We start from the raw sequence: 16,076 nt of genomic DNA on the forward strand, positions 1-16,076 counted from the left end.
CTTCTTAACAAGTTCCTAGAGAAACAAACTTAACTTTACTATTTCTTATCCATCCTTATCTTAATGATGACAATAAGACTGAATTTAATGAATGACAATGCCAAAAGATTATTTCATGAAACAAATATTAATATTATACTGAGTTTACTAAAGTACTTATTATAAGTATAATTGGCATAATTACCTCTTGCTCATCTAATTAAATTATGTTCTTTTAAATCAGCAGCCAACTATAAACACAATAAATCAAAAGGTAGCTCACTTTATTCTCCAGATATGTAGGCTCTTGTCTTTGTCTGATGGTAATTTCATAGTCAGAATATAAATTTTCAAACCAGTGAAAGTATATGTAAGCCATCTTATCCAAGATAATTAATTTGTATGTACTTACACATCAGAAGCCATTTCTACTTAAAACATTTATAAATTTAACTGGTAATTTCTAGGATTATCAAATTATGACTTTATTAATAGGTTTCAAAGTCCTCCATCAATTGCCCTTCAATTACTTGACTTTTACATCATAACTCATGGCAATAAATCCACTCAGTAGTTTTAGATTCATGGCTTACTCCATTTGATTTTAAGATACTAGTCTGACCATTTCTTTTTCTTTTTGCCTGAAATAATTCCCACCTACTTTATACTGAACCATTATCAATTTCATGTGTATTTATTTAAGTTTATTTTGAGAGAGAGCACGTGCGCACATGAGTGGGGGATATGCAGAAAGAGAGGGAGAGAGAGAATCCCAAGCAGGCTCCACACTGTCAGTGCAGAGCCTGACGTGGAGCTCAATCCCACAAAGAAATAATGACCTGTAAATCAAGAGTCGGATGCCCAACTGACTGTGCCACTCAGGCACCCCTCAATTTAATTTTTAAGATGTTAAGATTCACTTTTCGCAGGAAGTTTGCCAAAATAAATTTTGTGTCTTCTGTCTCGGGTTGAAAAAATTCAGCTATTATTTATTGCATGATTTGTCACTATTGGCTCCGTTACGGGTCTTTGAATTTATGACTTCCTTGAGGATAGGCTCATTGTGTCACACATGGTGGAATCCAATGTGCTAATACATAGATATGTGGCTGATCATTACGATGAGAAATGGCTAAAGAAAACAAAAAGTTGCTAGACATTGATATTTCGGCTACAAACATATAATTTAAAAAAATCACATGTTGATTGGTGGAATGGGTAAAATGTGGGTAAAAAGGAACTGCTTTTTTTCCTTCCTGTACCTGAAACAGTTCAAACTATAATGCAACCTGGTAGTACCACCGTTGGTACCACTGCAGCCACATGCACATATATCAGAGACGTTTCTCTACCATAAAGTGAGTGGAATAAATAGATGTTGGCATGACACATGAACTAAGAAACCACTCATCCAGAAGTTGATTTCATATTTTCAAGAAGACTTTAAAATTACTGATTTGGCATCACTGATTAATTTCTAATACTATGCTGTAAAAACTCACAAATGTCTGAAGAAATATTTAAGATTCCTCAGTGTGATTTTCAGTATATCATAGATGATTTGAAAAGGAATTCACATTCTATATCTAAATGTATTTGTTACTTATCTCTGAATATGTGCTTGTGTGTGCGCACACACACTTATGTGAGAAATAGGTAAACTAGCATAAAAGCTTTCAATCAGTTCAAATTATATTAGACATACATTTGATTTGAAGCCAAATTGGAACTTACAGGGAAGTATATTTTTATATCGATTCTTTCTTCTGTTTTCCTTAGTTTGTCCAATTAGACACTGATCCAAAGGTTTTAATTCTTGAAGATTCTGCAAGCAAAAATGGAAATAAAGTTAAATTTGTTGAAATAAGCAGGAATTCAGTAATAATTGCAAATACATTAAATACGCAGGGTGCAAAACTGGCTACTGATCAGGGCAGACGCTGAATGTTAAGAAATAGATCTGTCCTGGCAAGATAAGCAAGCCTAAAATCCCGATATTAATCTGATATTTGAAATATATTTCTGCAAATATCTTTAACATGTTGTAGTCACTCAACTAATTTTGTGAGGCTGTACTTTGTATCTTAATTTTACATTTCAGTCTAAAAAGGTCTGTAATTATATTTTAGGGAAAAAAACAACTTATAAAAACAACTTGCACTTAAAAAATGAGATGGAGCAGAATTTTTTGACAATACTGTCTGTGGGATCATAGAATAACCTTTATGGTAGAGTTGTGGTTAGACAGTCCTATGTTTTAATGTCAACTCTTTGTCACTTTTCATCCACTCATCCATCCATCCATCCATCCATCCATCCATCCATCCATTTGACAAATATATATTGAAAATGCCTACTAGATGCAGGGCACTGTAATAAGTGCTGGGAATACAGTAGTGAGAAGGAAGATATGATTCTGGTTCTCCTAGAGCTTTCAGACCATTGGGCGAAAGAGGCAGTAGAGAAGTAAACATACTGTGATATATGTGTCAAGAACTTAACAAGCTACTGTGTTAGAGAAAAATAAAGATTTACTTTATAAAGGGTTGTGATGGCAGGTCTGTGGGGTGGTGACATTTAAACCTTAAAGAAAGAAATCATTTCTGCAAAATGGAGGAGAGTATACCTCAACTATTGTGAGCTTGTTTCCAAATCTATTAATGGGAGTTACATTATTGTGAGTATTTAATACAAAGCATTTAGCACATTGCAGAAGCTCTCAGGAGAAGTTAGCTCCTTTCACTTCAGTGGTTATGAAAAGCTCAGGAAGTAGGCAAAGCAAGTATATGGTTTGAGAGAGATGAGCCAGGTAAACCCCAAAACCACAGGGGTGCTACATTCCTCTTTTGTCTAATGGTAAATATGGATGTTGCCAGCAAGATGACATGAGCAAGGGCTCTGAACCATTGCCTCTTTGAACTGAGGGGCATATTTCTGGAGCTGTATTAAACTAGAAACTACTGCTAATGAACTACATCAACAGTGTATTAATTATGAAGTTTAGTGGATGGTTGGAATTGACACTTAACTTGAAAAAAAAAGCCTCTTTATCACTACTATGAGGCAGGAAGGGTAATCTTTCGGGAGATTTATCAAGCTCCAAAGCAGCTAAAGAGATCTCTTTAAACCAGTACTATTAGGATCCTAACTGGAAAAATTAATTTCCTGCTAGACAGGACAGGATGGTGCTTGTAGTTGGAAGTAGAGTTGTGAGGTAATGGGCCTTTTCAAAATTTCTCCTAACCCTGCATATAAAACTTTGATAAAGAATCACTGGCAGAAGCCACTTACCTCCAGCTCCTTAGAAGGAATCCCTTGATCTAACAAACCTCGCAACATTCGAATGACTGATTTCAACTTGGTACCGGTGTATTTACCGGAGGGGGGCACTTTGACGATGGGGACTGCAGCAAGCTCCTCATTTGTCAGAAACGGATGATCTAACAGGAAGACAGCAGTCGATGTTTTAAAAAAAAATTCCCACATAATTGATTTAGCCAATAAGGGAACGGATTTGCGCATGTTCTTACCTCCTCTATTTTTACCAAAGGAAGAGTCTTTAGAATTAATAAGGCAATAGAACAGGTAGGCAGATACCTACAATCAACATAGGAAAATCTTGGCCATGGCAAGGCCCTTGGCTCTTGTGTACTTACAGTTTCTAGAAGAGTTTGAATTTTTTTTTTTTTTTTTTTTTGCTTCTCTTGACTCAGATGGCACTATTTTCTTGATGAGAATGTATCTAGTCCCTCTTATTGCTTTGCACTTTAGCTTCCAAGCACATGGGGAAAAGATGAAGTGGGATGCTTCAGAAATTCTTCATAATGGGACATTGCATTAGAAACACTGATGTCTCCTCTCTCTACCCTCCTCTCTCTTACCCTCTCTACCAAGTACCCTTGGTACTCAGTGCCAGTATCTCTGGCATTTGACAGTTTTATCAATACAAGTGAAACGTTGGGGTCTTCAGGAGCTTATCAAATAAGTGATATCAGTGTCTTAGAAGAGATATGTATGTAATTTAGTACCTGCTCTGTGGAAACTACTTGTATCAGAAAGCAACTGTTATCCTGGAAAAAAGTAGGAGGGAGTTCTTGCTATAGTCTGCATAAGTGTCACTTTGCAGACATACCTGTAAATTAGTTAACTAAAGCATTCTGATGACAGTTACTACATAGATAACAATAATGCCAGGCTCTGTAGGCCATAGGAGGCTGTATAATATCTCAAGAAATGGAACATCTGGTGGGGTGAAGGCTAGCTGTAAACACAGAATTCACTCCTTGAAAGTAGTTGTAAACTTTTACAGAACTGAGCATAAAGGCGATGGGAGCTCAAACACTGGAGATGGGCATGGGCTACGGGATTTGACAAAAGCACCATCACGGACACTAACAGTCCACATAAATCAAAAAGGTGTTCATTCAACTACTTTAATTTCCTTTAACAACTAACACTTCAAATTACAAAACCATGTCTTTTGTTGCATTAGTGTAACACTGCCTTCTATAAAAAAAGAGAAATGCAACACTGAATAGAGCTTCATTTCTCTACTGGCTCAGTTATAAAGTCACAGAGGCAGTAACAGGACACAGCAATTGACTCTCGCTTTTAAAAAATGAGGCTGAGATTCAAGGGTAATAATTTTCCCTCTTTGAGCGATTCTACCTGTTTTATTATAAATTAAATGTACTCCTTGACTTCTCGTTCCAGATTGGCAAAACTGTGACTTTGTGTTTCCAATTAACATATTTACACATTTATTTGTGTGTTTTACTTCAAGCCACTGAGAATTTTAGCCTCCAACTGTGCAAATACCTATTTAGAGAACTGAATGCTGATGTTTGCCTATGTAATTTCATTTAATGTATAGAACCAAATAATGCACACATATAGAGAAATAGCATATCTCTGTATTCTGAAAACTGTGATTTTCAAACACTTATTTTTTTATCCATTGCTTTTGATGAAAAAAATGGCTTATAAAATTCTTGCCTTTATTGGAATCCTCAAGGTTTGTTGTTTCCATTGGCAATTCATCACTTGCCCAGGCCACTTCATTGTCACCATCAGTCTTCCTTTCTTGTGGCTTTTGAATCAAGCTATGACAACAAAACACGTTTGTAATATTTTCTTCAGTTTTGTCCCCCAAATGCATTTAAATATTATATCCCTGAGGGACACCCAAGTGGCTCAGTCGGTTAGGTGTCCGACTCTTGGTTTCAGCTCAGCTCATGATCTCATGGTTCATGGGATTGAGCCCCGCATTGGGCTCTGTGCTGACAGTGTGGAGCCTTCTTGGGATTCTCTCCTTCACTCTCTCTCTCTCTCTTTCTGCCCCTCTCCCACTCATGTGTACATGCATGCTCTCTCTCTCTCTCTCTCTCTCTCAAAAAAGAATATCCTTGAACTCCTTATTTCCTATACAATTATCAAGATATTTAAAAACAGATCGTCTGGGGGCGCCTGGGTAGCTCAGTCGGTTAAGCATCTGACTTTGGCTCAGGTCATGATCTTGTGGTTTGTGAGTTCGAGCCCCACGTCGGGCTCTGTGTTGAAAGGTCAGGGCCTGGAGCCTGCTTCAGATTCTGTGTCTCCCTCTCTCTCTGCCCCTCCCCTGCTCATGCTCTGTCTCTCTCTGTCTCTCAAAAATAAGTAAATGTTAAGAAAATTAAAAAAACAAAAAAACAGATGATCTGATTTGAAAAACCCAAGCCTACAAGTCCTAAGATTTATTGATAGATGTAAATTAAACTGAAGTACAGAATTGTTTAATATAGTCTAAAATTTATTTTCAAACAAATCCTGTCTTTGGACGTTAGACTGAAGGCGTCCCTTGGAGACAGAGAAAGTGGTTTGTTGCCCGCTTCAACACAGATAACCAATTACAACTGTGTCAGTAGAGCTCTCTGTGTCTTTTTAACAGCTACCTACTATTATTGTACCATATGGATGTATCTTAATTTATTTATAGAAGTCTCTGTTGATGCACATCTGTCTTTTGCTACAAGTGGAGGCTGGAGGGACATTTCTGCATCAGGACACTCAGGTAATGTAATAAAACACAGTACAAGTTCCCATTATTCTAGGGGTACACAGTAGATGCCATCTTGCTGGTAGGGTGGATGGCTAGAAAAGAGAATCCAGGCAGGACAAAAGTTTAGCAATGAGATGAAAAAGCATAATGTAAAAGGCTGAACACATTTTTGCATTTTATGATATTCAGGGGGAACAAAACAACATTAGTATAGACCATTAAAACAAGACATGTACAATGGTCCCACAACATCAATAACGGGGTAGCAATTATGTTGCTTTTATGGTGAATGTTTTCCTCTGTTCCAGATAATTATGGGTTGCAATTAACATTTAATTTGCAAGTTCTGCATCAATGAGGTTGCTTTTGTCATGTAATAAATATATTTTGTTTGCAAGGGTATAGTTTGGAGATCCTTCCGTCAGGCATTCCCTCCTTTATCATTCCTTTGATTAGCTGCTTTAGTGTTTCATGGGTGCTTGTAGGCGTATACCCTAATTTATTTTGTGTAATTATTTTTTTACAAGTATAAATGATGTTGCAATTACATTTTTGTAGAAATGTCTTTGCACACATGTGGTAGTGGGAGCCATTTTTTTGGAAATGAAATTGCTAGATTGAAGGTTATGTATTACAATTCTTTGAATCTTTGACACTCATCATTGTAAGATACACTATTATTTTGTTCACATTAAGGAAGAAATTATATTGATGGTTGTAAGGCCCTTCATGATTTCAGAAATGTTAAAATCAAAAAGAAAGTGTATCTGAGAATTAGTAACATGTAGATAAAATTTATATGTTAATAGGGTTTCTAACTGCCATTCAAATAAATTAGATATACTAGTTTCCCCGACCTCCTTCCTCCCCTTCCCTTGCCTAACAGGGAAGAGCTTGTATCTTTACAATTATTGGCAGCTGGCCCAGATATTTGCCAGACTTTCCTCATTGTTGGCACTTTCCCTTTTAGACCTTTCTTTCATTTTTTCCCCATGGTCAAGGATACTGTTTTTTGGAGGAATGTTATAACAAATACATTGTCACATGCCACCTGAACCCTTATAACAGTATTTTAAAAACATTCTTAATATTCAGCCATAGGTCCATAATTTAGTCAACATTCTCATTTCATTGGAAAAGAATAAATTAATTTCAAAAGCAACATCTAAATGAAAATCTTCAGAACACCTTTTTTTTTTTTTTTTTAAAGATTTTATTTTTTAAGTAATCTCTACACCCAGGGTGGGGTTTGAACTCATGACCCGGAGATCAATAGTCACATGCTCCACCAACTGAGTCAGCCAGGTACCCCCACCTCAGAGCACTTCTAAAAAGCAATGGAATTTTTATACTTTAATTTTTTTAAATGTTTATTTATTTTTGAGAGAGAGAGAGAGAGAGAGAGAGAGAGAGAGAGAGAGAGAAGGAGAGGGAATGAACATGTGGGGGAGGGGCAGAGAGAGAGAGGGAGACACAAAATCTGAAGCAGGCTTCAGGCTCTGAGCTGTCAGTACAGAGCCTGACATGGGGCTCGAACTCATGAACTGTGACATCATGACCTGAGCCAAAGTCAGATGCTCAACTGATGGAGCCACCCAGGTGCCCCTGTTATATACTTTAAGGGATTATTTTCTTACCTTTCACTTTTTACTTTTTCTTCATAATATTCTTCACAGCCATTCATTTTGATAGACTACAATAAAGAGAAATAAAAATTACATTAGCCCATTATAAAAAAAAAATCAAACAATCTCAGTGTTCAATTTGTTTCTGTTACTTATTTCCTATATTTTCTGTCATGTCCATCCTCATATAACAAACACACGTATGACATTCAATTAATGTCAAACTGTGGCTAAGGCATCTTCAGTGGCCCAAGAGTTTTGCTGGTCCCACTTACTGACTGGCTTTTCATTGTCTCATAAGGGATATTAATGGTACAGAGGTAAGGAGAAGACAAGATGTATAGCTGAAGTATGATTAGACATGCATATTCAGTATATATTTTTACACTACTTCAATTTTAAAATCTGAAAATGGGCTCTCCAGAAAAATCTTAGTAATTTTCAGTGTGTTAAATTATCTTGCCCTTTTATTATTAAAGTGATGGGTCCTTCTGTGGAGAACATAGACCAATCAGCTCATACTTTAAGTGAGCATGGTGTCTCAGAGACCCAAATACTGCAAGTGCAGTTTGCTACAATCAGAAGATGACAAGTTTCATTCTTAGATGATTAATAAATCTTACATTCCAATCTTTATTAGGACAAATTATCTTAACAAATGGGACAGTCCTTTCATTTCAAGACCCTGAATTATCTGGCTGCTGTTTACCTCCATAATCCATTTGCTTTTATTTGTAGCACTTTTTTTCTTTTTCTCTTATTTTAGAGAGAGAGAGAGAGAGCGCATGAGCACGAGTGGGGAGAGAGGCAGAGGGAGAGAGAGAGAAAGAATCCCAAGCGGGCTGCATGCTCAGTATGGAGCCCGATGTGGGGCTCAATCCCATGACCCCGGGATCATGACCTGAGCTGAAATCAAGAGTCGGACGTCAAACCAACTGAGGCACCCAGGCACCGCTTCTTTTCTTTTTAAACTTCATAGACCTTATCACAACTTGTAATTTCATGTTTACTTGGGTGTTTATTTGATCATTGTCTTGTCCTCCTCATTAGACTATAAGCTCCACAAGGGCAGGAACCACATCTGGTTACCACTGTGTGCCTACACGTGCTTATGCCTGAGCCACGGAAGGTTGTCTCACTTCTTTAATAAAGATATAAAAAATCTTTTTTTAAAAATGTGTATTCATTTTTGAGAGACAGAGAGAGACAGAACATGAGCGGGGAAGGAACAGAGAGAAAGAGGGAGTCACAGAAACTGAAGTAGGCGCCAGGCTCCATGCTGTCAGCACACAGCTTGACATGGGGCTTGAAACCACGAACCGTGAGACCATAACCTGAGCTAAAGTCAGATGCCCAACCGACTGAGCCACCCAGGTGCCCCAAGATATGAATAATCTTTAATACGATCTTTCAGTTATAGACCTTTAGACTTAAGAAGTATTTATAATTAAGTTATTCTGATATGAACTTCAGTTTGAGGAAAATGCAGAATTTCTATGGAGGAAGAAAAAAAATGTAGCTTGTTTTTATCCACGGATAAAAGGAAGCTTTTATCCACTAAAAGGAAGCTTCTTAGATCTTACCTGTTTCTGCAAGTTGATAATTTTAGTCTGGGTTGATTTCCAAGTCAAGTCATTTGGATTTTGTATTTCCCATCAAAAGCCTGGTCTAAGAATCTACCATGAGTGTGATACTTTTGAAAAGTATAAAGCCTTTTATAAGAGTCAACTGTTATTAATATGAAAATGGTGAGATAAAACCCAATTGGAAATAAAATATAGTGATACTACAACAATATCAATTTTCCAATATCAATATTCCTGTCAGAATGGCTGAAATGAAAAATACAAGAAACAACAGATGTTGGTGAGGATGTGGAGAAAGGGGAACCCTTTTGCACTGTTGGTGGGAATGTAACTGGTGCAGCCACTCTGGAAAAGAGTATGGAGTTTCCTCAGAAAGTTAAAAATAGAACTATTCTATGATCCAGCAATTGCACTACTGGGTAATTAAACCCTAAGACATACAAATACTAATTTGATGGGACACATGCACCCCCATGTTTATAGCAGCATTATCTACAATAGCCAAATTATGAAAAGAGCCCAAATGTCCACTGACTGATAAATGGATAAAGAAGATATGTATGTGTACACACACACACACACACACACACACACACACACAGGAATATTACTCAGCCATGAAAAGGATGAAATGTTGCCATTTACAAGGATGTGGACAGAGCTACAGAGTATTATGCCCAGTGAAATAAGTTAAAGACAAATACCATACGATTTTACTCATATGTGAAATTTAAGAAACAAAACAAACAATCATGGGGAAAAAACCAGAGAGGCAAACTAAGAAACAGACTCTTAACTATAGAGAAGAAATTCTATGGTTTACCACAGAGGGGAGGCGGGTGGAAGAATGGGTTAAATAGGTGATGGGGATTAAGGGGCACATGTGTCATGATGAGCACTGTATGGAAGTGCTCTAAACTATACACCTGAAACTAATGTTACACTGTATGTTAACTAACTGGAATTTAAAAACTTAAAGAAAAATTTCCCACTATTTTGCAAAGTTCACCTGTGTATGGGGTAGGTTTGGGTCAAGGAGATGGCCTTCGGTCTCTCTTCTCATTCTGGATTGTAGGCTCCTTGGAAGAGAAGGCAGCTGCAGCACTGCCTCAAGGAAAAGACTTAGATTTTACCATGGCCAGCCCATCTGAAGGTTGGTTTGTTATCCTATTGCTCAAAGAATCCAGATCCAGCAACTTGAAGAGTAGAGATATCTCCTGGGTCCAAGACCAAACTGTATCATTTGTGGTGCCCATTGTCAAATGGAAATATGGGATATCTTGTTAAAAAATTGAGAATTTCAAGATGATGGCACAGCACATGAGGAGCTCTTCTAAGCATAGGGCTGTGTGACTACATCAGTCGAATGCCCATAAAGCCAGGATCCTACAGTCAGTCAAGCATGATTATCTTATAGGTGATGGAAAGCCACTGAAAGTTTCTATTGTTTACTGATTAATAACCAGTATTAGAAACAACATAGGAAGTGTGCTGATGTATTTCAGCACAATGATGTCATGTCTTAGGAGGCCATGCCTTTCTTCTCTCCATCTTAGATGTTTTGAGCTAATGGGGGACATGTTTCTATCTCTCTCAGGAAAGTTGCCTGTCCAGAGGTGTAGAAAGACCAAATTCCTTGCCATGACATCTAAGTCACTTGCTCAACTCACCCCTCCCTATCTCTTCAGTCTTAGCTTTCAAGATACCACATGACACCCTACTTGCGATGATTTAGTGCCCTGAATGTCCCAGGCTGATCCAGACCTTCATGTCCTTGCTAAGCAGTTCCTCAGTATGGAATGCTCTTTCCTATTGCATCTCACCTACCGAATACCTTCAAAATGCTAAAACTTTGGCTCAGGTCATGATCTCACGGTCCGTGGGTTCGAGCCCCGCATCAGGCTCTGTGCTGACAGCTCAGAGCCTGGAGCCTGCCCCTCCTCCACTTGCGCTCTGTCTCTCTCTCTCAATAATAAACATTAAAAAATAAATAAATAAAATGCTAATTCTCTCAGAAGCCTTAATAACCATACCCATCAACTCCTGTATAGTCCCTATTATTCCACAATTCTTTGTAACATTCTCTGCATTCCATATAAACATTTCTCAGGACATGTTTTTACTATAGTTTTAAAAATTGTACTTACTTATTTACATTGTACAGCTCCCAAATTGACTACTAGACTATACAAGCAAATTGAGGACAGAAACCCTGATATACCTTCTTACCTTGTTATCCCCAGCTTAATCAGGGTCAAACGAGTTCAGCAATAGCTAAGTGAATAGTTTTGAAACTTTAGATGATGATTTACACTATGTATATGACTGGCATTCATTCCTTCATTCATAAATAAAGCTCAGACATTGGCCTGAAGTACTTCATTAAAAGGTAGTTAAGTGTAGAGTGACAAGTTACAAGACAGTGACAAATGACCCTGTGTGATACTATACTATTTATAATATCATCATCATATCATTTATAATGTCAAAAGTAGCTTAACTTTTGACTCATGAGAAAACTTTCAGGGTTAAAACCCTAAAACTTTCAGGGTTGTACATACAATCCAAGTAATTTCCCTATCGGGTATTTACACAAAGAAAATGAAAACACATATTCGATGTTTATTGAAACATTTTTTTTTTTTTTTTGGTCATTTCTGCACCCAATGTGGGGCTTGAACTCATGACCCTGAGATCAAGACTTGCGTGTTCTACCAACTGAGCCAGACAAGCACCCCTACTGCAGCCATTACTTACATCAGCCAAGATATGGAACCAATTTAAGTGCCTAACAATAGATAAAGAAGATATGGTATATACACATGATGGAATATCACTCAGTCATAAAAAAGAATGAGATCTTGCCATTTGCGACAACATGGATGGACCTGGAGGATATCATGCTAAGTGAAGTAAGTCAGAGAAAGACAAATACCATATGATTTCATTTAGATGTGGAATCTAAAAAATAAATAGACAAACAAAATACAGAAACAGACTCATAAATACAGAGAACAAACTGGTGGTTGGCAGGGGGGGCAGGGCTGAGGGGATAGGTGAAATAAGTGAAGGGGATTAAGAGATACAAACTTTATAAAATAAATGTCATGGGACACCTGACTGGCTCATTGGTGGAGCATGTGACTCTTGATCTTGGGGTCATGAATTCAAACCCCATTCTGGGCATGGAGCTACCTAAAATAAATTAATTAATTATAAAAATGTCACCAAATGAAAAGTATAGCACAGGAAAGAGAATCAATAACATTGTAATAACTTTGAAGGATGACAGGTGGTTAACTACACTTACTGTGGTAAGCATTGCATAATGTATAGAATTGCTAAATCACTATGTTGCATAACTGAAAATAGAGCATTGTATTTCAACTACACTTCAATTATAAAAGTTAAAGAAACAAAACCAAAACAACTTCCAGGGTTGAAGAACACACTATTATGAGCCAGTTCAATAAATAATCTACAATTTGTTTAGGGTGGTCCCAAAGAAGCATACTTATGAAAAACTAAATATTTTCAGAAATTCTAGGTAACTCTTAAAACTACTCAAATGTAGCAACATTCTAGAAATTTAAATAAAACAGAAAACGTTTCCAGAATACTGGCTTAGTCTTCCTTTCAGCTATGAAGATTAGTCATATTTGTCTTTTTTGAATTTGTCTGCTTATGAATATAATTTCCATAGTGATTTTAACACATTTAGAGTTTGATACAAATATAACTTCTTCATGTTTTTATCTTAGTACTTTGTTTTCTCCTTTCCTGAATTTGTTTTTTCACTTTCTTTGTTTTGTTTACTATTAGTCAAAATCTCTTCTGAAGCAGATGTCCCATATATTCAAGCGTCAATTTATTAAATTTAAAGGATGGACTGTCCCAAAATGTTTGGTCTTTAACATCTTGAATTCTCAACGTGTATATTTGCGGGATCTATCTGCACTTTGGTGGTAGAACAACTTACATGATATTTACTAATAATTGGTAGGAATATTCTCCTTCCATAAACCTTAATTTTTAGATTTGTCCTGAACAGTTTTACATCCTAATTTCTTCCAAGTGAACTTTAAAATCATTTTACCAAGCTAGTCTGCCTCTCATTAAAAAAAAGTTGAAGGGGATCCTAGGTGGCTCAGATAGTTGTGTTGGACTCTTGATTTAGGCTCAGCATCAGGATCTCATGGTTCATGGGATTGAGCCCTGCATTGGGCTCTGCACTGACAGAGTGAGACTGCTTGGGATTCTCTCTTTTCCCCCTCTCTTTCCCCTTACCCATTCTTTATCTGCCCCATTACCCATCATTATTAACCTTACCCATTCATACTCCCCTCCTCAAGATAAATAAACATTAAAAAAAAAGTTGAAATATTTTATGGGACCATATTAATTTATGGGTAAATCTAGGGAGAAGTTAAATTTTGGGTTTTTCTATCAAGGAATAAGAAATGTTTCTCTTTAATATTTCTTCTGCTTCTTTGTAGAGTTTTAAAGTTTTTATAATATAGTTTTTGTACATTTGGGTTGAATTTATGCCTATACTTTTATTTAACTATTGTGAATGAAATTTTATTTAATTATATTTTATAACTTGTTAAAGAATAGATTGTTATAGACTGAATTGTGTCCCTCACAAGATTCACAGGTTGAAGCCCTAACCCCAAAATGACTGTTTGGAGACAGTTTTTATGGAGGTAATTAAGGCTAAATAAGGTCATAAGGATGGGGCTCTAATCCAATAGGATTGGTGTCCTTATAAGAAAAGGAAGAGACACCAGGGGTGCATGAACACAGACGAATGGGCATGTGAGGACACAGTGAAAAGGTGGTCATCTGCAAGCGGAGGAGAGAGGTCTCACCAGAAACCAACTCTGCTGGCACCTTGGGACTTCCAGCCTCTAGAATTGTGAGAAAATAAATTTCTGTTTCTTAAGTCTTTCAGTTTGTGGTATTTTGTTGTGGCAGCCCTAGCACACTAGGATAGGCTGCAAAGTCAAATGTCTACAGGAACCAGACAAGTAAACATAAACCTGCAAATGCCAGAGTTGGGGCAGGGGATGAGTGGTGTTGGAAAATCAGAAATGGGGGGTTGGTGGAGGCAGAGATAAGGCCTCAGCAGAGAAAACAAACTTTATGTAAGAAGATACATAATTCTAACAAGAGATAACCTCCTATGGTGTTTATCTAGCTCTTATCCTTACCTCTGTAAAGTCTTCAGGTAAAGGTGAACCATCACAGTCTGTATCTTCTGCTCTCCCTTCAGATAACTTGCCATTGGTTTTCAATGAACCTGGGGAAGAAATAAGTGGGCCAAGAGAAATTAAAATGCTTCCTAGAGGCCTCCTTCTTGCACTCCTTAGTGTACCAACTTATTCATTCTGGTTCATCTACCTGGAACACTGACATCTCCTGCTGCATTATTTTGGTTTAAAAGATTCTGGGCTTCCTCATCCACGACATCCAGCAGAGACTGAATAACTTCAGCTTCTTGAGGATCATCATAAATATCATCTTCTTGTACATTAGATTCTTGAAAAACAGTAATTTTATATGAGATTTTACTTTAAAAATATTGATTTGAGAAAGAGACGCTACATCAGGTCTTTCAAATTTCAAGCATCTACTTTGAAAGGCAGCCATGATTGGAAAAGCGGTTAGACTGATGCAACCCAGCCATTTCTAGTTCTAGCACTCCTCTGGCTGCTGTGACAGAAGATCACACAAATGTAGCTTAAAAAGAACAAACCAAAATCTATGTCTGTGAATAAATCTTTCCATGAGACATCAAGAATTTAATGCTTATTTTCCTAAATTGATTCCAAATTACTAATTCATGAAAGAAACTCAAGAAGTTAGGTTACAAAAATTAAGGATATAATAGGGTAGCCCATACATGTCCAAGAAAAATTTTCTAATTAGGTTACCTGTGAATTGCTGCTTCCAAGGAATGTAAGAAACACTATTCAAACAAAACCAGCTATCTTTTTAATCATCTAAAAATATTTTTAATATTAGGATACAGCACATTTGTACAGTAATACAATGAACAATAATTAATTTTACATTGTTCTTTTATTTCTTTGAACAACAATCTTTCCTTGTTACACTATAGAAACATGTAAGCCCAATACCTAATATTTCTTTATTACCTGAACTATTAGGACATTTAGAGTAATTGGATGACTGATTTGGAAAAACTACCTTTGGAGAGAATCAAGTCTGCTGATCCCTTCATCTGATAAGTAGAGCATTTTCCTTCAGGGCACAAAACTTCAATTATTTCTTCCCCATTAACCTAAAGTATGAAACCAGAGCAAATCATTAGTTTACTATTTTGCTAACTTCCAGGATTAGGGAGGGACTGTAGATTGCCCCATCGTGTCCTTCTCTCCCTCTTTCTTTGTACATAATCCATTTGATATCTCTCCATGATAGATGAATGTTTCTAGGAAACATCAGTACAATGGAATGTACAAAGAGAATGGGACTTTCCATCACCAAAAACCTCTGGAAACAGCAGATAATACAACATCAAATCAGTATTTCTATTCTAAGAATTCTCACAGTGTTTACTAATATAAATTTTGAGTTGCCAAGAGTCTATTATGTAGTATTTCCTAAGCTTATTTGAGTGCAGAAATCTCTTTTTTGAGGCATATTTTATGAGACTTGTCTTCCTTTAAATCTTTTCTAAAAGTTTTATAGGATTACTAAACTAATAAGTTGGGGAAAGGGAAAAAATCTTTTAAGTATTTGTGAAGCTGTGACTTGGACATAAACTCCAGTTTCACATCCTGGTCAACTGTTGGATATAAAGATTTTTAAGTCTAGTCTAAA

At 36.8% G+C, this 16,076-nt stretch overlaps 1 protein-coding gene across 7 annotated transcripts in view; it reads right to left on the reverse strand.

Annotated features, from left to right (window-relative positions):
- The window catches only part of PTPN13 (protein tyrosine phosphatase non-receptor type 13), a 230,931-nt gene that overhangs the window by 8,361 nt on the left and 206,494 nt on the right, over positions 1-16,076 (reverse strand). For all 7 annotated transcript variants that reach the window (XM_042984235.1, XM_042984238.1, XM_042984236.1 and 4 more), the window contains 7 exons: positions 15,441-15,534; positions 14,631-14,768; positions 14,441-14,529; positions 7,654-7,709; positions 4,975-5,081; positions 3,271-3,419; positions 1,714-1,804 (listed from right to left, as the gene is read on the reverse strand). In XM_042984235.1, coding sequence (XP_042840169.1) covers positions 1,714-1,804; positions 3,271-3,419; positions 4,975-5,081; positions 7,654-7,709; positions 14,441-14,529; positions 14,631-14,768; positions 15,441-15,534 — 724 coding nt within the window. The remainder of the gene's footprint in view (positions 1-1,713; positions 1,805-3,270; positions 3,420-4,974; positions 5,082-7,653; positions 7,710-14,440; positions 14,530-14,630; positions 14,769-15,440; positions 15,535-16,076) is intronic.

Source organism: Panthera tigris, chromosome B1 (genome assembly GCF_018350195.1).
Source record: "Panthera tigris isolate Pti1 chromosome B1, P.tigris_Pti1_mat1.1, whole genome shotgun sequence".
NCBI classification, from domain to species: domain Eukaryota; kingdom Metazoa; phylum Chordata; class Mammalia; order Carnivora; family Felidae; genus Panthera; species Panthera tigris.